Raw genomic sequence first — 24,661 nt, 5'->3', positions numbered from 1 at the left:
GCTGCCTTCCGCCTTCTGTCATGACCGCCTTCTGCCATGGCCGCCTTCTGTCATGGCCGCCTTCTGCCATGGCCGCCTTCTGCCATGGCCGCCTTCTGCCATGGCCGCCTTCTGCCATGACCGCCTTCTGTCATGACCGCCTTCTGCCATGGCCGCTTTCTGCCATGGCCGCTTTCTGCCATGGCCGCCTTCTGTCATGGCCGCCTTCTGTCATGGCCGCCTTCTGCCATGGCCGCCTTCTGCCATGGCCGCCTTCTGCCATGGCCGCCTTCTGCCATGGCCGCCTTCTGCCATGGCCGCCTTCTGCCATGGCCGCCTTCTGCCATGGCCGCCTTCTGCCATGGCCGCCTTCTGCCATGGCCGCCTTCTGCCATGACCGCCTTCTGCCATGACCGCCTTCTGTCATGACCGCCTTCTGTCATGGCCGCCTTCTGTCATGGCCGCCTTCTGTCATGGCCGCCTTCTGTCATGGCCGCCTTCTGTCATGGCTGCCTTCTGTCATGGAGCATTTGCCATTTCTCCATGAAGGTTTATATTTAGCTGACCATTTCAGTTTGGCATTTTCCTACTATTAGAAATATCAGAATTAAAAAGGAAAAACTAGTCTCTCTATTACAGCAGCAATGTACTCCAGAAGACATACCTGTGATGTTTATTCTTTTTTTATTTAACCTTTATTTAACCTTTATTTAACCTTTATTTAACCTTTATTTAACTCGGCAAGTCAGTTAAGGACAAATTCTTATTTTCAATGACGGCCTAGGAACAGTGGGTTAACTGCCTTGTTCAGGGGCAGAACGACAGATTTGTACCTTGTCAGCTCAGGGATTCGATCTAGCAACCTTTCGGTTACCGGGCCAATGCTCTAACCAGTAGGCTACCTGCCCGCGAAGTACCTTACAGAAGGTCCTTCATGTTGTACAATGCATTGCATCACCTAGGATTAAGCATCAATGATATGTCTATGACAGTACGCAGCAGAGGACAGGGAACGAGGACAGGGAACCAGGACAGGGAAGGAGGACAGGGAACGAGGACAGGGAACGAGGACATGGAACGAGGACATGGAACGAGGACAGGGAACGAGGACAGGGAACGAGGACAGGGAACGAGGACAGGGAACGAGGACAGGGAACGAGGACAGGGAACGAGGACAGGGAACGAGGACAGGGAACGAGGACAGGGAACGAGGACAGGGGAACGAGGACAGGGGAACGAGGACAGGGGAACGAGGACAGGGGAACGAGGACAGGGGAACGAGGACAGGGGAACGAGGACAGGGGAACGAGGACAGGGGAACGAGGACAGGGGAACGAGGACAGGGGAACGAGGACAGGGGAACGAGGACAGGGGAACGAGGACAGGGGAACGAGGACAGGGAACGAGGACAGGGGAACGAGGACAGGGGACGAGGACCGGGGACGAGGACATGAATACTCACTTGCAGATAGCAGGGAAACACTCATTCAGCCCTTTCTTCTTCACCAGAGAGCCTTCGATGCAGTACATGATGATGTCCATCACCTAGAGGAAGGAAGGAGAGAGAAATACCCAGAAATAACCACGTGTCCATACCTCATCCTATCACCTCAAAATAGAGCTACTAAACAAAATAAAACATTTTTCTCAAGGTGCTGCCATTAATTCTAAACTAATTAGCTAGATTTCAGGATGTAAAGTAAAATAAAGTTAAAGCGTGTTTGTTGTAACATGGAGAGCCCAGGTCTTGGACTGCAAGTCGTACCTCGACCAGCAGGTCCACGACGTCAGTCGGCATCTTCTCAATGAGGATATCTATAACCCTGATGATCTCTGTCTTAGCCCGGCCCAGAGAGGTGGTGTGGACATTCTGCTGCGACTGGGAGTTAGCCTGCATGGCTGTGTGTCTGTGGACCTAACATACAGGATACACAACACTGAGTTAAGGAGGGTAGGGGGTAGGGGTTAGGGGTTAGGGGTAGGGGGAGAGGTTAGGGGGAAAAGGTTAGGGGTAAGGAAAGAGGTTAGGGGTAGGGGGAAGAGGTTAGGGGGAAGAGGCTTTAGGGGTAGGGGGAAGAGGTTAGGGGGAAGAGGCTTTAGGGGTAAGGGGAAGAGGTTAGGGGAAAAGAGGTTAGGAGGAAGAGGTTAGGGGAAGAGGTTAGGGTTTAGGGGTAGGGTAGTAGGGTAAGGGTGAGGGGTTAGGGGGTGAAGGGGGGAGGGAGGAAAGGAAGGAGAAGGGCGAAAGGAAGGGCAGGGTGGCGTGTGAAAGCAGAAAGGGCATGTAGAGTAACAGAGGTACAGGGGAGACGACATGGAGGTCAGGTCTCACCTCTCTGGCGATGGTTGTGATGAAGGCCGGAGGTCTGGCGGTGGCGATGAGAGATAGAGCGTGGCGTGCTGAGCGGGCCGAGTCGGCTGCTGGGTTAAGGGGCAGGCCCATTGTGATGCTAACCAGGCAGCCCGAGGGTGAGAGAGAGAGGGAGTGAGAGAGAGAGGGAGGGTAAGAGAGTGAGGGAAAGAGAGCCGGAGGGAGAGGGAGGGCAAAAGCCGGAGGGGGAGAGAGAGAGAGAGTCAGAGGGTGAGAGCCGGAGAGGGAGAGAGAGAGTCAGAGGGTGAGAGCCGGAGAAGAAAGAGGGAGGGAGGATAGAAAGAGGGAGGGAGGAAGGGAAAGAGTGAGGTAGAGAGAAAGAGGGAGGGAGGTAGAGAGAGAGAGTGAAAGAGGGAGGGAGGAAGGGAGAGAAAGAGTGAGGTAGAGAGAAAGAGTGAGTTAGAGAGAAATGGAGGTAGAAAGAGGGAGGGAGGTAGAGAGAGAGAGAGGGAGGTAGAGAGGGAGAGAGGGAGGTAGAGAGAGAGAGAGGGAGGTAGAGAGAGAGAGAGAGAGAGAGAGAGAGATAGAGAGAGAGAGAGAGAGAGAGAGAGAGAGAGGAGGTAGATAGAGAGAGGGAGGGAGGTAGAGAGAGAGAGGTAGAGGGAGGTAGAGAGAGAGAGAGGGAGGGAAAAAAGGAGGCGTTAGAAGTACATAGTAAACAGATTAGCCACAGCTTATAATGTCAGGCCAAGGTCAATGGGATCACTCACACTGCACTGGCATAATGGACTCTCACAATGCACCGTAATTAGGCCCTTCTCAGGGTGGCTCAGCGTCCGTCAGTCAGGCAGCGTAGCACGCAAAGGCCGCTGCCTGCCACACGGGCCCCTGCCACTAGCTAACCTCGGAAATTGGGAATAGTTGTGGCATCTGTCTGAAATGGAGAGCGAGTGGGCCCCTTGTTAACAAATCATCTGAGCGGTGGACCGAGTGAATATGCATTAGGAGGGGGTTAGGGGCAGTGGGAGGAAGGGGAGCAGAGGGGTGAACCACTTCAAAGGCTGGGCTTATTGTGAAGGCTACGCTGCACTGTTCTTTAGCCATGCAGCTAAAGGGCCTCCAGCACCGGCCCCATGTCCTCGTCCCCCCCCCCCCCCACATCAGACACGGCACCGGCCCCAACCCCCGTCCTCACATCACACACGTCCCCAGCCCTTCCCCATCCGCCCAGTCCCCCCCTCCAGGCCTGAACCGGCCTCAGCCAAGGCCTCACTCCCCAACCCATCCCCCCCCCCCCCTCCCATCAACACACGGCCCAGTGCACTAGTGTTCCCCTCAGCAGGCCGACTGTGGCCTGGACTCATGGTCAAACAGCACAAGGTTAAACAACCCATAGACAACAGACGCATATCATAAGAGACAGGGCAATAACAGCATGCTAAGACACCGTTTCGTCTGTAGTTTATGATGGTCTTCCACTGGACCAGTGGGGATACTGCCAGTTACGTTTTCTCCTCGTGATGAACACGGCACAACAAGAACCACGGTTGTACACACGACAGCGAACATACGGAATTGTTTTAAAAACGTCATACCAGGGATCATTTAGCTGTTTAATTTTGAATTTTAGGACTCCTTGCAGGTATATATATTAAAAAAAAAATATATATATATATATTAATTTGATAAAATATTGCATTTAGCTTTTACTACAATAGCCCATAGAAAAGCATTGAATAACACATTCATTAATGGCAAATGACGAGGAATAAGGTTTTGAAGTGTCTGTCCTATATTTAGGAGATATAAGAAGTCTCAGGAAATACACTACATGACCAAAAGTATGGGCTCGTCGAACATCTCATTCCAAAATCATGGGCATTAATATGGAGTTGGTTCCCCCTTTGTTGCTCTAACAGCCTCCACTCTTCTGGGAAGGCTTTCCACTAGATGTTGGAACATTGCTGTGGGGACTTGCTTCCCTTCAGCCACAAGAGCATTAGTGAGGTTGGGCACTGATGTTGGGTGATTAGGCCCGGCTCACAGTCGGCGTTCCAATTCATCCCAAAGGTGTTTGATGGTGTGTGATCAGGGCACTGCGCAGGCCAGTCAAGTTCTTCCACACAGAATTGTCTAGAATGTCATTGTATGCTGTAGCGTTAAGATTTCCCTTCACTGGAACTACGAGGCCTAGCACAAACCATGAAAAACAGCCCCAGACCATTATTCATCCTCCACCAAACTTTACAGTTGGCACTATGCATTGGGACAGGTAGCGTTCTCCTGGCATCCGCCAAACCCAGATTCGTCCGTCAGACTGCAAGATGGTGAAGTGTGATTCATGACTCCAGAGAATGCGTTTCCACTGCTCCAGAGTCCAATCGCGGCGAGCTATACACAACCCCAGCCGCCGCTTGGCATTGCGCATGGTGATCTTAGGCTTGTGTGAGGCTGCTCGGCCATGGAAACCCATTTCATGAAGCTCCCGACAAACAGTTCTTGTGCTGACGTTGCTTCCAGAGGCAGTTTGGAACTCGGTAGTGAGTGTTGAAACCGAGGACAGGCAATTTTTACGTGCTTCAGCACTCAGCGGTCCCGTTCTGTGAGTTTGTGTGGCCTACCACTTCTCTGCTGAGACGTTACTTCTAGACGTTTCCACTTCACAAAGTGGCATCCTATGACGGCGCCACGTTGAAAGTCACTGAGCTCTTCAGTACGGGCCATTCTACTACCAATGTTTGTCTATGGAGATTGCATGGCCGTGTGCTCGATTTTTATACACCTGTCAGCAACGGGTGTGGCTGAAATAGCGAGAATCCACTCATTTGAAATGGCGTCTACATACTTGTCCACAACACACACTGCACACTACACACACTGCACACACCACACACTACACACACACTGCACATTACACACACTGCACACTACACACACTGCACACTACACACACTGCACACAACACACACTGCACACAACACACACTGCACATTACACACACTGCACACTACACACACTGCACATTACACACACTGCACATTACACACACTGCACACACCACACACTGCACACTACACACACACTGCACACTACACATTACACACACTGCACACTACACACACTGCACACTACACACACTGCACATTACACACTCTGCACACAACACACTCTGCACACAACACACACTGCACACAACACACACTGCACATTACACACACTGCACACTACACACACTGCACACTACACACACTGCACACTACACACACTGCACATTACACACACTGCACACTACACACACTGCACACACTGCACATTACACACTCTGCACACAACACACACTGCACACTACACACACTGCACACTACACACACTGCACATTACACACACTGCACACAACACACACTGCACATTACACACACTGCACACTACACACACTGCACACTACACACACTGCACACTACACACACTGCACATTACACACTCTGCACACAACACACACTGCACACTACACACACTGCACACTACACACACTGCACATTACACACACTGCACACAACACACACTGCACATTACACACACTGCACATTACACACTCTGCACACTACACACACTGCACATTACACACTCTGCACATTACACACTCTGCACATTACACACACTGCACACTACACACACTGCACATTACACACACTGCACATTACACACACTGCAGCCTCAACATAATTTAGTAGTTAAATCTTCGCCTTAACAAATAAAGTAAAATATTCTGAACGTTTGAGATGTTTGCTCTACATTGAACGCCACCTACTGTAATCCCCGCAGGCAATAAGGACGTATTTTAAATAATAGAAGTTCAATAAATAACATTTTTTTTATTTTTTTTTAACAAATCCAAAAATGTGTTCTGAGACATTGGTTTTTCACTTCTAGCTTTCACTGGCTATTAAAATGTGCGTGTGTGAAATGTTTTAGTGAATATATTGATCTAATCATGAAACAGCCACACTATTTTTATTTTCCTTCAATATATTAATGAACAATCATATTCTTTTATATGTTGAACAAATTCCCTCTCAAGGAAAACAGACGGGTAAAATGACGTACTCTATAATAGTAAAATAAGTCAACATATCTGATGTTATCTTACGTTCTTAAAACACGGGGGGATATTTATTAATAAAAATGATTTAAATACATCACACATATACGTTTAATTTCTTCAGTCATTTTTTAAAATCATTTTCAAAAACGAGGTCAATTCCAACTAAAATACGGGGGGGAAAAATGCTTTTTTTCTTTTGAGCTTTTCATTCTCGCTTTTCTCTCTCCTGTCACACATTCAGAATCACACACACACACACACATCAATATGTAAATTGAAAAGATTGATTGATATTAGCCATCAATACCATAGCCCAGCTGTTGTAGAACATTCTATATGGTCTGCAGGTATATTTCAAACGGTATCTGGTTAACTATTACATTAATGACGAACATAGAGAGGTTTTTAATATAAATGACATCTAACATTTTTATAACTATAATCTCAGACTTTTTTTATTCATTCAAAATGATTTGCTTTCCGCCCTAGGTTGACAGGAGAGGCTATTCTATATAATAGTGAACACACTCAACCCACAAATAATACAAAAACAACCTATATCTGTACTCTTTATTTCTATCTCTTTATCTCAAACAGACACACACACAATAAAATAAAAAAATCATCTGTTGGACAAAGTTCAGAGTTGAAAATGTAAAAGGTATTTTTTTTGGGGGGGGGGGGGGGGTTATACGTTTCACCGTGAAAAAAAAGTGCTCAGATCTTTCCTGATGTAAAAGGGATTATTTATTACTTATTATTGGAGAGATGAGTAATTTACATGAACCTGACTAGCAGCCATTCCCTTTGTTAGAGAACCATCCATCCGTTGGTCAATATAGTCAGTTCAAAGACAGAGCCAGTCAAGCGTGCGCATATATGGACTCCTTTCTGATGTAAATTAGGTTCAAGTTTAGGGAACCCTATGAAGGGTGAAAAGACCTATTTTCCGGATGTTTAAAATACATATTTTCCAGGACATTGAAATCAAGTTCATTTTTTCGGTTCTGAATGAAAGTTAAAAATACTTATTATCCAGACGTTGAAAATGTGTATTTTTCAGATGTTGAAATCAGGCACATTTTTGGTTCTGAATTCAAGTTGAGAAGACCTCCAGAGTGGCGCAGCGGTCTGAGGTACCGATCAATGCTAGAGGTGTCACTACAGGTCCGGGTTTGATCCCGGGCTGTGTCGCAGCCGGGAGACCAATGAGGCAGCACACAACGGCCCAGCGTCGTCCGGGTTAAGGGAGGGGTTTGGCCGGCAGGGAGGTCTAGCGACTCCTTGTGGAGAGTGGGGCGCAGTGCAGGCTGGCTTCGGTCGCCAGCTGTACGGTGTTTCCTCCGACACATTGGTGCGGCTGGCTTCCGGGTTAAGCGAGCGGTGTGTCAAGAAGCAGCGCGGCTTGGCGGGTTCGTGTTTCGCAGCACGCACGGCTCTCAAACACTTTTTTGTTGTTGTTATGATCAGCTTGTCAAAAATTGACGGACGCAAACTTAAAACCACTGATCATGACAATGGGGTGAAACAACCTGGACAGCAATTGTGAGTAGACTGATTGTCCATTCCATATCGTCCATTTTACTTTGACCTGTCCTGTTTTTAAGATATGTTGTTTGTTAACATAACATTTTTTTTGCAGGCTTGACTATATTTGATTGGCCACCATTCAGGTTAGGCTATTTGATTGGCCACCATTCAAGTTAGGCTATTTGATTGGCCACCATTCAGGTTAGGCTATTTGATTGGAGAAACCTTCATGATGTAAAAAGAAAAGAAAAGTGTCAGTCTCATTACATTGTCATCCATTTTATCTCCAGCCTGAAGGCTGCAGAAAAGGCCACATTCTCTTTCTCCCATATCCTGTATCTGCTACATGATTTATGTCAGATGATATTATTTTGAGGGAATGTTAGTGGAGCGCAGCAGCGACGCGTCCCTCCAACAGCACCCTGGAGAGGCATGCTGGGAATGGACAGGATACGGATTTCGTGTCCCTTTTTCCTTTGACAAAGTGGGCACTGCTTACCACAGGGTGCCATTAGTGCTCACCTAAAAATATTAAAAATAAACACATGCCATATGGTTGAGAATAATTGTCAATGTTTTTTGGGGCAGAATTATGTGAAGTTTTATGTGTTGTTGTTGTTGGAGGTGTGTCAGTGGGTCAGTTTAACCCAGAAAATGCTGCCCGTGTCAATCTGCCACCATAGGCAGCTACCCAATCCTGACTAATGAGCAGACCGGACGTGTGTGTGTGTAGGTGTAGTGTGTGTAATGCTGTATTTCTCCTCACATATCTCTCTTTCTGTCTATTCGGGTGTAGGCCCTGTGATATCCAATAGGATTTCATATCTCTCTCTCTCTCTCTGTCCAGTGGGGTGTAGGCTCTGTGATATCCAATAGGATTTCATATCTTTCTCTCTCTCTCTGTCCATTCGGGTGTAGGCCCTGTGATATCCAATAGGATTTCATATCTCTCTCTCTCTGTCCAGTGGGGTGTAGGCCCTGTGATATCCAATAGGATTTCATATCTCTCTCTCTCTGTCCAGTGGGGTGTAGGCCCTGTGATATCCAATAGGATGTCATCTCTCTCTGTCCATTCGGGTGTAGGCCCTGTGATATCCAATAGGATTTCATATCTCTCTCTCTCTGTCCAGTGGGGTGTAGGCCATGTGATAACCAATAGGATTTCATATCTCTCTCTCTGTCCAGTGGGGTGTAGGCCATGTGATATCCAATAGGATTTCATATCTCTCTCTCTCTGTCCAGTGGGGTGTAGGCCATGTGATAACCAATAGGATTTCATATCTCTCTCTCTGTCCAGTGGGGTGTAGGCCCTGTGATATCCAATAGGATGTCATCTCTCTCTGTCCAGTGGGGTGTAGGCCCTGTGATATCCAATAGGATTTAATATCTCTCTCTCTGTCCAGTGGGGTGTAGGCCCTGTGATATCCAATAGGATTTAATATCTCTCTCTCTGTCCAGTGGGGTGTAGGCCCTGTGATATCCAATAGGATTTCATATCTCTCTCTCTCTGTCCAGTGGGGTGTAGGCCCTGTGATATCCAATAGGATTTCATATCTCTCTCTCTCTGTCCAGTGGGGTGTAGGCCCTGTGATATCCAATAGGATTTCATATCTCTCTCTCTCTGTCCAGTGGGGTGTAGGCCATGTGATATCCAATAGGATTTCATATCGCTCTCTCTCTGTCCAGTGGGGTGTAGGCCCTGTGATATCCAATAGGATTTCATATCTCTCTCTCTGTCCAGTGGGGTGTAGGCCCTGTGATATCCAATAGGATTTCATATCTCTCTCTCTCTGTCCAGTGGGGTGTAGGCCCTGTGATATCCAATAGGATTTCATATCTCTCTCTCTCTCTGTCCAGTGGGGTGTAGGCCCTGTGATATCCAATAGGATTTCATATCTCTCTCTCTCTGTCCAGTGGGGTGTAGGCCCTGTGATATCCAATAGGATTTCATATCTCTCTCTCTCCCCAGTCTGGTGTAGGCCCTGTGATATCCAATAGGATTTCATTATTGACCTGATTCTCCACGGAGAATATGAATAATTCTGCTTTATATATATATATATGTTACTCTCTATAAAACGCTAAATTCTATTCCTACCTTGATACATAGATCTACTACTGTGTCTGTAACTAAGGGCGGTGTCTCTTGTGAAATAGACGACTCGCAAACACAGTAAGATGTAACACCACAATATGAGAACTACAGCACACTACCATGTTCATCTGCTACAACAACAACAGGACACAGAGAGAGAATTACATCGGGTTTATAGAATTGTTCAAATCTCTTTTACACGCCTATTACCTATTACATTGCCAGAAGGTTTCACATACACACACGCGTGATATTGTGATATAATAACACGTAAACGTGTCAAGTGAATATGACGTGTTAATACTGTATTGTAGTGGTTACCTTGAAAATAAAAAACAGATCATAAATCAGTGTTGGACAGGATTTAAAAAATACAATGATTTTTCAAGTTATGAAGGCGTTGCTAAATATGGATATACAAAGTAAAGTGTTTCCTCACAGCTAAATTGTAGATGACGTATTGACTGTATCGTACTATTTTAACAGAGAGGGCTTGCTGCTAAATTGTAGATGACGTAGTGACTGTATCGTACTATTTTAACAGAGAGGGCTTACAGCTAAATTGTAGATAATGCACGTGTATTAGTTACATCTTTCTCTAAACATTTGAATTCAACATTTGCTTTAAAGCAGTATCCAAATCCATCCGATGTAGTGATCACAATATCGTAGCCATATCTAGGAAAACCAACGTTCCAAAGGCTGGGCCTAATATACTGCCCTACACAGCAAAAAAACAGTAACTGCTCATTTGGTCGAAAATGAGTTAATGTCATTTTTTGCTACATTAAATACATGCTTAATCATGTGGACAAGTATCCTGCCGCTATTGTATTGTGTTTTGGAGAAATTGGGGGTCATGTTAGCAGTAAAGGCATAAAGTTACTGTGAAATCAAGGTAAATAAAAGCCGTTTTTCTCAGTTCCATGCTATGAGCAGTTACTGTCTTTTGGCTTGGTAGGGCAGAATAGTGTATAAGTGGTCATACAATAAGTTTTGTAGTGATTCTTATGTTGTTGATGTAAATAATATTTGTTGGTTCGTGGTGTGTAATGAGGAGTAACCAGACGCTGCACTTGACACATTTATGAAATTGCTTATTCCAGTTACTAATAAGACTGCACCCATTAAGAAAATGACTGTAAAAACGGTTAAATCCCCTTGGATTGATGAGGAATTTAAAATTATTACGGTTGAGAGGGATGAGGTAAAAGGTATGGCAAATAAGTTTGTCAGCACAACCGATTGTCAAACGTACTGCAAACTGAGAAATCATGTGACTGAACTGAATAAAAATAAACAAAAATAAATTATATAAAGAATGATAGCAGAAAGCTTTGGAGCACCTTAAATTACATTTTGGGAAAAAAGGCAAACTCAGCTCCTTCATTCATTGAATCAGATGGCTCATTCATCACAAAACCCACTGATATTGACAACTACTTCAATTATTTTTTTCATTGGCAAGATTAGCAAACTTAGGCATGACATCTAACGCTGACACTACACATCCAAGTATATCTGACCAAATTATGAAAGACAAGCGTTGTAATTTTGAAATCCGTAAAGTGAGGATAATAGCGGAAGATATTGCCACTTCCATTTGCCATATCTTCAACATAAACTACTAGAAAGTGTGTGCCCTTCCCAGCATGCCTCTGGAGGGAAGCAAAATTAATTCCGCAACAAAGAACAGTAAAGCCCCCTTTACTGGCTCAAATAGCCGACCAATCAGCCTGTTACCAACCCTTAGTAAACTTTTGGGAAAAATTGTGTGACCAGATACAATGCTATTTTACAGTAAACAAATTGTCGACAGACTTTCAGCACGCTTATAGGGAAGGACATTCAACAAGCACAGCACTTACACAAATGACTGATGATTGGCTGAGAGAAATGATAAAAATGATTGTGGGGGCTTGTTAGACTTCAGTGCGGCTTTTGACATTATCGATCATAGTCTGCTGCTGGAAAAACGTATGTGTTACGGCTTTACACCCCTTTCTATAATGTGGATAAAGAGTTACCTGTCTAACAGAACACAGAAGGTGTTCTTTAACGGAATCCTCTCCAACATAATCCAGGTAGAATCAGGAATTCCCCAGGGCAGCTGTCTAGGCCCCTAACTTTGACCAATCTTTACTAACGACAATGACATGCTTTGAGTAAAGTCAGTGTGTCTACGTATGAGGACGACTCAACACTATACATGTCAGCTACTACAGCGACTGAAATGACTGCAACTCTTAACAAAGAGCTGCAGTTAGTTTCAGAATGGACGGCAAGAAATAAGTTAGTGATAAATAAAATAAAATAAAAAAACTAAAAGCATTTTATTTGGGACAAATCATTCACTGAACCTCAACCAAATCTTGTAATGAATAATGTGGAAATTGAGGAGACTAAACTGCTTGGAGTAACCCTGGATTGTAAACTGTCATGGTCAAAACATATTGATGCAGTAGTAGCTAAGATGGGGAGAAGTCTGTCTATAATAAAGCGATGCTCTGCCTTCTTAACAACACTATTAACAAGGCCGGTCCTACAGGCCCTAGTTTAGTCACACCTGGACTACTGTTCAGTCGAGTGGTCAAGTGGATGTGGATGTACACAGAGAGCTAAGATTAATAATATCCATGTCAATCTCTTCTGGCTCAAAGTGGATGAGAGATTGACTTCACCACTACTTGTATTTATGAGAGGTATTGACATGTTGAATGCACCGAGCTGTCGGTGTGAACTACTGGCACACAGCTCAGACATCCATGCATACCCCACAAGACATGCCACAAGAGGTCTCTTCACAGTCCCCAAGTCCAGAACAGACTATGGGAGGCACACAGTACTACATAGAGCCATGACTACATGGAACTCTATTCCACATCAAGTAACTCATGGAAGCAGTAAAATTAGATTTAGAAAGCAGCGGTACCAGCCGTTAAACTGTTAGCCTGTGTACCAGGCGTTAAACTGTTAGCCTGTGTAGCAGGCGTTAAACTGTTAGCCTGTGTAGCAGGCGTTAAACTGTTAGCCTGTGTAGCAGGCGTTAAACTGTTAGCCTGTGTAGCAGGCGTTAAACTGTTAGCCTGTGTAGCAGGCGTTAAACTGTTAGCCTGTGTACCAGGCGTTAAACTGTTAGCCTGTGTAGCAGGCGTTAAACTGTTAGCCTGTGTAGCAGGCGTTAAACTGTTAGCCTGTGTAGCAGGCGTTAAACTGTTAGCCTGTGTAGCAGGCGTTAAACTGTTAGCCTGTGTACCAGGCGTTAAACTGTTAACCTGTGTACCAGGCGTTAAACTGTTAGCCTGTGTACCAGGCGTTAAACTGTTAGCCTGTGTGCCAGGCGTTATACTGTTAGCCTGTGTGCCAGGCGTTAAACTGTTAGCAGCGGTACCAGGCGTTAAACTGTTAGCCTGTGTACCAGGCGTTAAACTGTTAGCCTGTGTACCAGGCGTTAAACTGTTAGCCTGTGTACCAGGCGTTAAACTGTTAGCCTGTGTACCAGGCGTTAAACTGTTAGCCTGTGTACCAGGCGTTATACTGTTAGCCTGTGTACCATGCGTTAAACTGTTAGCAGCGGTACCAGGCGTTAAACTGTTAGCCTGTGTACCAGGCGTTAAACTGTTAGCTTGTGTACCAGGCGTTAAACTGTTAGCCTGTGTACCAGGCGTTAAACTGTTAGCCTGTGTAGCAGCTGTACCAGGCATTAGACTGTTAGCCTGTGTACTAGGCGTTAAACTGTTAGCTGTGTACCAGGCATTAGACTGTTAGCCTGTGTAGCAGCGGTACCAGGCATTAGACTGTTAGCCTGTGTAGCAGCTGTACCAGGCATTAGACTGTTAGCCTGTGTAGCAGCTGTACCAGGCATTAGACTGTTAGCCTGTGTAGCAGCGGTACCAGGCGTTAAACTGTTAGCCTGTGTAGCAGCGGTACCAGGCGTTAAACTGTTAGCCTGTGTAGCAGCTGTACCAGGCATTAGACTGTTAGCCTGTGTAGCAGCGGTACCAGGCATTAGACTGTTAGCCTGTGTAGCAGCGGTACCAGGCGTTAAACTGTTAGCCTGTGTAGCAGCTGTACCAGGCATTAGACTGTTAGCCTGTGTAGCAGCGGTACCAGGCATTAGACTGTTAGCCTGTGTAGCAGCGGTACCAGGCGTTAGACTGTTAGCCTGTGTAGCAGCTGTACCAGGCATTAGACTGTTAGCCTGTGTAGCAGCGGTACCAGGCATTAGACTGTTAGCCTGTGTAGCAGCGGTACCAGGCATTAGACTGTTAGCCTGTGTAGCAGCTGTACCAGGCATTAGACTGTTAGCCTGTGTAGCAGCGGTACCAGGCGTTAGACTGTTAGCCTGTGTAGCAGCTGTACCAGGCGTTAAACTGTTAGCCTGTGTAGCAGCGGTACCAGGCGTTAAACTGTTAGCCTGTGTAGCAGCGGTACCAGGCGTTAAACTGTTAGCCTGTGTAGCAGCGGTACCAGGCGTTAAACTGTTAGCCTGTGTAGCAGCGGTACCAGGCATTAGACTGTTAGCCTGTGTAGCAGCGGTACAAGGCGTTAGACTGTTAGCCTGTGTAGCAGCTGTACCAGGCATTAGACTGTTAGCCTGTGTAGCAGCGGTACCAGGCATTAAACTGTTAGCCTGTGTAGCAGCGGTACCAGGCGTTAAACTGTTAGCCTGTGTAGCAGCGGTACAAGGCGTTAGACTGTTAGCCTGTGTAGCAGCGGTACCAGGCGTTAGACTGTTAGCCTGTGTAGCAGCTGTACCAGGCATTAGACTGTTAGCCTGTGTAGCAGCGGTACCAGGCATTAAACTGTTAGCCTGTGTAGCAGCGGTACCAGGCGTTAAACTGTTAGCCTGTGTAGCAGCTGTACCAGGCGTTAAACTGTTAGCCTGTGTAGCAGCGGTACCAGGCGTTAGACTGTTAGCCTGTGTAGCAGCTGTACCAGGCATTAGACTGTTAGCCTGTGTAGCAGCGGTACCAGGCGTTAGACTGACACAGTGCCTCACACACAATTGATCTAGCCAGCCCTAGTGTTTCAGCTCAACATGACGGTCTAATAATTAAAGCATAAATGGCTGGGGGAGGAAAAAGAGAGAGAGAAACAGAGAGAGACTGACAGAGAGAGAGCGAGAGAGAGGTGTTCAGACCATATGCTTTGCCACAGTGCCACCTATACTTGTGTTTTAGAATAGGAAATTAATGTGCGAGCCCAGCCCTGCCCAGCCCAGCCCAGCTCTACCCAGCCCTACCCAGCTCAACCCAGTCCAGCCCTACCCAGCTCTACCCAGCCCAGCTTTACCCAGCCCAGCCCTACCCAGCTCAACCCAGCCCTACCCAGCTCAACCCAGTCCAGTCCAGCCCTACCCAGCCCTACCCAGTCCAGCCCTACCCAGCTCTACCCAGCCCTACCCAGCCCAGCTCTACCCAGCCCTACCCAGCCCAGCTCTACCCAGCACTACCCAGCCCAGCTCTACCCAGCCCAGCCCTACCCAGCCCAGCTCTACCCTGCCCAGCTCTACCCAGCCCTGCCCAGCTCCGCCCAGCCCTACCCAGCTCTACCCAGCTCTACCCAGCTCTGCCTGATGAGTGCCTAGAGAGGTAGTGGGAGATAGCAGGACAAAGCATCAGAGGCTGGCTTCATGACTACAGCAAAACAACATACAATAAATACACACACTGTAAGGTGTACCTATATGGCTGCTCAAATAATAATTAAACACCTGATAGGTTGATATACAGTACCTGTCAAAAGTTAACACATCTACCCATTCCAGGATTTTTCTTAATTTTTTACTATTTTCTACATTGTAGAATAACATCAAAACTATGAAATAACACATATGGAATCATGTAGTAACCAAAAAAAGTGTTAAACAAATCAAAATATATTTCATATTTGAAAATCTTCAAAGTAGCCATCATTTGCCTTGATGACAGCTTTGCACACTCTTGGCATTCTCTCAACCAGTTTCATGAGGTAGTCACCTGGAATGCATTTCAATTAACAGGTGTGCCTTGTTACAAGTTAATTTGTGTAATTTTTCCTTCTTAATGCATTTGAGCCAATCAGTTGTGTTGTGACAAGGTAGGGGTGGTATACAGAAGATAACCCTATTTGGTAAAAGACCAAGTCCATATTATGGCAAGAGCAGCTCAAATGAGCAAAGAGAAATGACAGTCCATCATTACTTTAAGACATGAAAGTCAGTCAATGCGGAAAATTTCAAGTACTTTGAAAGTTTCTTCAAGTGCAGTCGCAAAAACCATCATGCTCTATGATGAAACTGGCTCTCATGAGAACCGCCACAGTGAACGGAAGACCCAGAGTTACCTCTGCTGCAGGGGATAATAAGTTCATTAGAGTTACCAGCCTCAGAAATTGCAGCCCAAATAAATGCTTCGGAGAGTTCAAGTAACAGACACATCTCAACATCAACTGTTCAGGCCTTCATGGTTGTGAATCAAGCCTCAATGGTTGAATTGCTGCAAAGAAACCACTACTAAAGGACACCAATAATAAGAAGAGACTGGCTTGGGACAAGAAACATGAGCAATGGACATTAGACCGGTGGAAATCTGTCCTTTTGGTCTGATGAGTCCAAATTGGAGACTTTTGGTTCCAACCGCCGTGTCTTTGTGAGACGTAGATTAAGTGAACGGATTATCTGCGCAAGTGTGGTTCCCACCGTGAAGCATGGAGGAGGTGGTGTTGGTCCCAACGTGAAGCATGGAGGAGGTGGTGTTGGTCCCACCGTGAAGCATGGAGGAGGAGGTGTTGGTCCCAACGTGAAGCATGGAGGAGGTGGTGTTGGTTCCACCGTGAAGCATGGAGGAGGAGGTGTTGGTCCGACGTGAAGCATGGAGGAGGTGGTGTTGGTCCCAACGTGAAGCATGGAGGAGGAGGTGTTGGTCCCACCGTGAAGCATGGAGGAGGAGGTGTGGGTCCCACCATGAAGCATGGAGGAGGAGGTGGGATGGTGCTTTGCTGGTGACACTTGTCAGTGATTTATTTCGATGAGAGAACGCCAAGACAGTGCAAATCTGCCATCAAGGCAAAACTTTGAAGAAACTAAAATATAAAATATACTTTTTCTTCCCGAATTTACTTCATGATTCCAAATGTGTTACTTAATAGGACATAGACACACACACACCCCGATGTATCAGCGTGATTTATTGGTTGTAAATGAACAGACAGACAGGCGGACTTCGATGGCTCCGTCAGCATCAGGCCGATCCTCCTGCCAATACCTGATCAATGCCTTCGTAATGTATTGGCCAGGACAGCAGCCCAGCTCCCGTACAGTACCGAGGGAGGGAGGCGTTACAGTAAGAGCCCAGACAGCCCATCTTCTATACAGAGGAGGGAGGTAGGCGTTACGGTAAGAGCCCAGACAGCTCATCTTCTATACAGAGGAGGGAGGGAGGCGTTACGGTAAGAGCCCAGACAGCCCAGCTCCCGTACAGTACCGAGGGAGGGAGGCGTTACGGTAAGAGCCCAGACAGCCCATCTTCTATACAGAGGAGGGAGGGAGGCGTTACGGTAAGAGCCCAGCCAGCCCATCTTCTATACAGAGGAGGGAGGCGTTACGGTAAGAGCCCAGCCAGCCCATCTTCTATACAGAGGAGGGAGGGAAGCGTTACGGTAAGAGCCCAGCCAGCCCATCTTCTATACAGAGGAGGGAGGGAGGCGTTACGGTAAGAGCCCAGACAGCCCATCTTCTATACAGAGGAGGGAGGGAGGCGTTACGGTAAGAGCCCAGCCAGCCCATCTTCTATACAGAGGAGGGAGGCGTTATGGTAAGAGCCCAGCCAGCCCATCTTCTATACAGAGGAGGGAGGTGTTACGGTAAGAGAGACATAGCGAGAGAGAAGGACATAGCGAGAGAGACATAGCGAGAGAGAGAGACACAGAGAGAGAGAGAGAGACACAGAGAGAGAGAGACACAGCGAGAGAGAGAGAGACACAGCGAGAGAGAGAGAGACACAGCGAGAGAGAGAGAGAGACACAGCGAGAGAGAGAGAGACACAGCGAGAGAGAGAGAGAGACACAGCGAGAGAGAGAGAGAGAGAGAGAGAGAGACACAGAGAGAGAGAGAGAGACACAGCGAGAGAGAGAGAGAGAGACAGCGAGAGAGAGAGAGAGAGACAGCGAGAGAGAGAGAGAGAGACAGCGAGAGAGAGAGAGAGAGACACAGCGAGAGAGAGAGAGAGAGACACAGCGAGAGAGAGAGAGAGAGAGAGAGAGAGAGAGAGACACAGCGAGATAGAGAGAGAGAGAGAGACACAGCGAGAGAGAGAGAGAGACACAACGAGAGAGAGAGACACAGCGAGAGAGCGATACAGCGAGAGAGCGACACAGCGAGAGAGCGATACAGCGAGAGAGCGATACAGCGAGAGAGCGACACAGCGAGAGAGCGACACAGCGAGAGAGCGACACAGCGAGAGAGCGACACAGCGAGAGAGCGACACAGCGAGAGAGCGATACAGCGAGAGAGCGACACAGCGAGAGAGCGATACAGCGAGAGAGCGACACAGCGAGAGAACGACACAGCGAGAGAACGACACAGCGAGAGAACGACACAGCGAGAGAACGACACAGCGAGAGAGCGACATAGCGAGAGAGCGACACAGCGAGAGAGAGACACATGGAGGCGTTATGGCGAGAGAGAGAGAGAGACACACGTTTCAACACCCCCCCGACACGTTTCAACACCCCCCCGACACGTTTCAACACCACCCCCCCGACACGTTTCAACACCCCCCCGACACGTTTCAACACCCCCCCGACACGTTTCAACACCACCCCCCCGACACGTTTCAACACCCCCCCGACACGTTTCAACACCACCCCCCGACACGTTTCAACACCCCCCCGACACGTTTCAACACCACCCCCCCGACACGTTTCACCCCCCCCCCCCCCCGACACGTTTCAACACCACCCCCCCGACACGTTTCAACACCACCCCCCCGACACGTTTCAACACCCCCCCGACACGTTTCAACACCACCCCCCCGACACGTTTCAACCCCCCCCCCCCCCCCGACACCTTTCAACACCCCCCCCCCCCCCCCCCCCGACACGTTTCAACACCCCCCCCCCCGACACGTTTCAACACCCCCCCCCCGACACGTTTCATACGTACATACCCCAACCAGAAACCATGGATTACAGGCAACATTCGCATTGAGCTAAAGGGTAGAGCTGTAATAGTTTGCTGCCGCTTTCAAGGTGCGGGACTCTAACCCGGAAGCTTACAAGAAATCCCGCTATGCCCTGCGACGAACCATCAAACAGGCAAAGCGTCAATACAGGGCTAAGATTGAATCATACTACACCGGCTCCGACGCTCGTCGGATGTTGCAGGGCTTGCAAACTATTACAGACTACAAAGGGAAGCACAGCCGAGAGCTGCCCAGTGACATGAGCCTACCAGACGAGCTAAGTTACTTCTATACTCGCTTTGAGGCAAGCAACACTGAGGCATGCATGAGAGCATCAGCTGTTCCGGACGACTGTGTGATCACGCTCTCCGTAGCCGACGTGTGTAAGACCTTTAAAGGTCAACATACACAAGGCTGCGGGGCCAGACGGATTACCAGGACGTGTGCTCCGGGCATGTGCTGACCAACTGGCAGGTGTCTTCACTGACATTTTCAACATGTCCCTGATTGAGTCTGTAATATCAACATGTTTCAAGCAGACCACCATAGTCCCTGTGCCCAAGAACACAAAGGTAACCTGCCTAAATGACTACCGACCCCGTAGCACTCACGTACGTCCTTTGCTTTCTCTCTCTCTCTGTCCTTTGCTCTCTCTCTCTGTCCTTTGCTCTCTCTCTCTCTCTCTCTCTCTCTCTCTCTCTCTCTCTCTCTCTCTCTCTCTCTCTCTCTCTCTCTCTCTCTCTCTCTCTCTCTCTCTCTCTCTCTCTCTCTCTCTCTCTCTCTCTCTCTGTCCTTTTCTCTCTCTCTGTCCTTTTCTCTCTCTGTCCTTTGCTCTCTCTCTGTCCTTTGCTCTCTCTCTCTCGCTGTCCTTTGCTCTCTCTCTCTCGCTGTCCTTTGCTCTCTCTCTCTCGCTGTCCTTTGCTCTCTCTCTCTCGCTGTCCTTTGCTCTCTCTCTCTCGCTGTCCTTTGCTCTCTCTCTCTCGCTGTCCTTTGCTCTCTCTCTCTCGCTGTCCTTTGCTCTCTCTCTCTCGCTGTCCTTTGCTCTCTCTCTCTCGCTGTCCTTTGCTCTCTCTCTCTCGCTGTCCTTTGCTCTCTCTCTCTCGCTGTCCTTTGCTCTCTCTCTCTCTCGCTGTCCTTTGCTCTCTCTCTAGCTGTCCTTTGCTCTCTCTCTCGCTGTCCTTTGCTCTCTCTCTCGCTGTCCTTTGCTCTCTCTCTCTCGCTGTCCTTTGCTCTCTCTCTCTCGCTGTCCTTTGCTCTCTCTCTCTCTCGCTGTCCTTTGCTCTCTCTCTCTCGCTGTCCTTTGCTCTCTCTCTCTCTCTATCGCTGTCCTTTGCTCTCTCTCTCTCGCTGTCCTTTGCTCTCTCTCTCTCTCTATCGCTGTCCTTTGCTCTCTCTCTCTCTCTCTCTCTCGCTGTCCTTTGCTCTCTCTCTCTATCGCTGTCCTTTGCTCTCTCTATCGCTGTCCTTTGCTCTCGCTCTCTCTCGCTGTCCTTTGCTCTCTCTCTCTCTCGCTGTCCTTTGCTCTCTCTCTCCCTGTGTGTGTGTGCATCAGCCTCTCTTCTCCTCTCTCTACGTTAGCTAATAAACCCTGAAAAATGACTGCCATTTTGGGCTAACCGTATTAGCACACGCAACACAAAAAAAAGACAGACATATTTATACTCAAAATAAATTTGTTAAGATAGGGTTTCATCTTAATTGCATAATCTGATGTTGGTAGTATTTTTCATTGGTTGTCTCGCTGCCGGGGGTAACCTTGTTTGAGGGGCTGTGAGGGGTAGGTTAGGGGCTGTGTGTGTGTGGGTTAGGTAATCAGACAGATATGTTCTACTCTACACAGAAAGGTCTCCTCCCCGCCTCGCCTGTCATCCAGCAAGGCAGACATCATTACATCATATTAAAGCTGCCCAATCACATTACAGCCGTGGTTTCATCATTCAGTGTGTCAGACACTGTGCAGGCAGTCAGCCCGTCCTGCTGTGCTGTGCGGTGTTTGTCGGGCGGACATCTTGGAAGGGAGAGAGTGGACCAGGGTGTGTGTGTGTGTGTGTGTGTGTGTGTGTGTGTGTCTCTGTGTGTGTGTGTGTCTCTGTGTGTGTGTGTGTGTCTCTGTGTGTGTGTGTGTCTGTGTCTCTCTGTGTGTGTCTGTCTCTGTGTGTGTGTGTATGTCTGTGTCTCTCTGTGTGTGTATGTGTGTGTGTGTGTGTGTGTGGGTCTCTGTGTGTGTGTGTGTCTCTGTGTGTGTGTGTGTGTGTGTGTCTCTGTGTGTGTATGTATGTCTGTGTTTCTCTGTGTGTGTCTCTCTCTCTGTGTGTGTGTCTCTCTGTGTGTGTGTGTGTGTGTCATCTGTGTGTGTGTATATCTGTGTCTCTCTGTGTGTGTGTGTGTGTGTCTCTGTGTGTGTGTGTGTGTGTGTACTCTCCACTCACTTGGCCAGCTGTGTCTCTGTGTGTGTGTGTGTGTGTGTGTGTGTGTGTGTACTCTCCACTCACTTGGCCAGCTGTGTCTCTGTGTGTGTGTGTGTGTGTGTGTCTCTCTGTGTGTGTGTGTACTCTCTGTGTGTGTGTGTGTGTCTCTGTGTGTGTGTGTCTCTCTCTCTCTGTGTGTGTCTCTCTCTCTCTCTCTGTGTGTGTGTGTGTCTCGCTCTGTGTGTGTGTGTGTGTCTCTCTCTGTGTGTCTCTGTGTGTGTGTGTCTCTCTCTCTCTGTGTGTGTGTGTCTCTCTCTGTGTGTGTGTGTGTGTCTCTCTCTGTGTGTGTGTCTCTCTCTGTGTGTGTGTGTGTCTCTCTCTGTGTGTCTCTGTGTGTGTGTGTGTGTGTGTGTGTCTCTGTGTGTGTGTGTCTCTCTCTGTGTGTGTGTCTCTGTGTGTGTGTGTGTGTGTCTCTCTGTGTGTGTGTGTGTGTGTGTGTGTACTCTCCACTCACTTGGCCAGCTGTTTCTCTGCGTCAGCACACAGCTCCAGTAGCCCCATGAGAACAGCGGACACATCCATATAAGGCTCCCACACGGTGAAGCCTCGACCAATCAGGTCTATGGCTGTACGGCGGATGGTGCTGTGGGGGGGCATCTTGGGGCTGGGGGGCTGCAGGAGGAGGAACGTCAGGGCCTTACCTGGAGGAGTCAAAACAACAACAGTCAACAACAACAACAATAAACAACAGTCAACAACAACAACAATAAACAACAGTCAACAACAACAACAATAAACAACAGTCAACAACAATAACAATAAACAACAGTCAACAACAACAACAATAAACAACAGTCAACAACAACAACAATAAACAACAGTCAACAACAACAACAATAAACAACAGTCAACAACGACAACAATAAACAACAGTCAACAACAACAATAAACAACAGTCAACAACAATAACAATAAACAACAGCCAACAACAATAAACAGTCAACAACAACAATAAACAGTCAACAACAACAACCAACAGTCAACAACAACAATAATAACCAACAGTCAACAACGACAACAATAACCAACAGTCAACAACGACAACAATAAACAACAGTCAACAACAATAACAATAAACAGCCAACAACAATAAACAGTCAACAACAACAATAAACAGTCAACAACAACAACAATAACCAACAGTCAACAACAATAATAACCAACAGTCAACAACGACAACAATAAACAACAGTCAACAACAACAATAAACAACAGTCAACAATAAACAGTCAACAGTCAACAACAAACAGTCAACAACAATAAACAGTCAACAACACTAACAAAAACAACTAAGAACAAACAGCAACAACAGCATATTACATTACAGTGGTTAATTAATATACTCTTTTTGGTGTGTTTTCCTTGTGTTGTTGTTGTCAAGGTCAACAGCTGTCAGAATCTGTCAACAGAGAGTATGTTGGAGTTTAATCTGTCAACAGACAGAGAGTATGTTGGAGTTTAATCTGTCAACAGACAGAGAGTATGTTGGAGTTTAATCTGTCAACAGACAGAGAGTATGTTGGAGTTTAATCTGTCAACAGACAGAGAGTATGTTGGAGTTTAATCTGTCAACAGACAGGGAGTATGTTGGAGTTTAATCTGTCAACAGACAGAGAGTATGTTGGAGTTTAATCTGTCAACAGACAGAGAGTATGTTGGAGTTTAATCTGTCAACAGACAGAGAGTATGTTGGAGTTTAATCGTAGGGCTTGACAGGTGAATTGGTGGTGTGTGTGTGTGTGTGTTCAGTACACCATATTGATCAAAGTGTCTCCTACTGTCCAAAAGCCTTGTTTCTCCTCTGAGAGGCCAGGTCTGTCTGACCAACATAACGTGTGAGGGGAGACAGTCATATTATAACTAGTGGTGTGAGGGGAGACAGTCATATTATAACTAGTGGTGTGAGGGGAGACAGTCATATTATAACTAGTGGTGTGAGGGGAGACAGTCATATTATAACTAGTGGTGTGAGGGGAGACAGTCATATTATAACTAGTGGTGTGAGAGGAGACAGTCATATTATAACTAGTGGTGTGAGAGGAGACAGTCATATTATAACTAGTGGTGTGAGGGGAGACAGTCATATTATAACTAGTGGTGTGAGGGGAGACAGTCATATTATAACTAGTGGTGTGAGGGGAGACAGTCATATTATAACTAGTGGTGTGAGGGGAGACAGTCATATTATAACTAGTGGTGTGAGGGGAGACAGTCATATTATAACTAGTGGTGTGAGGGGAGACAGTCATATTATAACTAGTGGTGTGAGAGGAGACAGTCATATTATAACTAGTGGTGTGAGAGGAGACAGTCATATTATAACTAGTGGTGTGAGGGGAGACAGTCATATTATAACTAGTGGTGTGAGAGGAGACAGTCATATTATAACTAGTGGTGTGAGGGGAGACAGTCATATTATAACTAGTGGTGTGAGGGGAGACAGTCATATTATAACTAGTGGTGTGAGGGGAGACAGTCATATTATAACTAGTGGTGTGAGGGGAGACAGTCATATTATAACTAGTGGTGTGAGAGGAGACAGTCATATTATAACTAGTGGTGTGAGGGGAGACAGTCATATTATAACTAGTGGTGTGAGAGGAGACAGTCATATTATAACTAGTGGTGTGAGAGGAGACAGTCATATTATAACTAGTGGTGTGAGGGGAGACAGTCATATTATAACTAGTGGTGTGAGGGGAGACAGTCATATTATAACTAGTGGTGTGAGAGGAGACAGTCATATTATAACTAGTGGTGTGAGAGGAGACAGTCATATTATAACTAGTGGTGTGAGGGGAGACAGTCATATTATAACTAGTGGTGTGAGGGGAGACAGTCATATTATAACTAGTGGTGTGAGAGGAGACAGTCATATTATAACTAGTGGTGTGAGGGGAGACAGTCATATTATAACTAGTGGTGTGAGGGGAGACAGTCATATTATAACTAGTGGTGTGAGGGGAGACAGTCATATTATAACTAGTGGTGTGAGGGGAGACAGTCATATTATAA

At 47.0% G+C, this 24,661-nt stretch overlaps 1 protein-coding gene across 2 annotated transcripts in view; it reads right to left on the bottom strand.

Annotated features, from left to right (window-relative positions):
* LOC139544398 (WD repeat-containing protein 7-like) overlaps window positions 1–24,661 on the bottom strand; it is a 371,233-nt gene that overhangs the window by 45,094 nt on the left and 301,478 nt on the right. For both annotated transcript variants that reach the window (XM_071351437.1, XM_071351438.1), the window contains 4 exons: window positions 22,101–22,287; window positions 2,309–2,426; window positions 1,745–1,894; window positions 1,442–1,524 (listed from right to left, as the gene is read on the bottom strand). In XM_071351437.1, the coding sequence (XP_071207538.1) occupies window positions 1,442–1,524; window positions 1,745–1,894; window positions 2,309–2,426; window positions 22,101–22,287 (538 nt within the window). The remainder of the gene's footprint in view (window positions 1–1,441; window positions 1,525–1,744; window positions 1,895–2,308; window positions 2,427–22,100; window positions 22,288–24,661) is intronic.

The sequence above is a fragment of the Salvelinus alpinus genome, chromosome 18, assembly GCF_045679555.1.
Source record: "Salvelinus alpinus chromosome 18, SLU_Salpinus.1, whole genome shotgun sequence".
NCBI classification, from domain to species: Eukaryota; Metazoa; Chordata; class Actinopteri; order Salmoniformes; family Salmonidae; genus Salvelinus; species Salvelinus alpinus.
The sequence above is the reverse complement of the archived record's forward strand: the minus strand, read 5'-3'. Positions and strand labels throughout refer to the sequence as shown.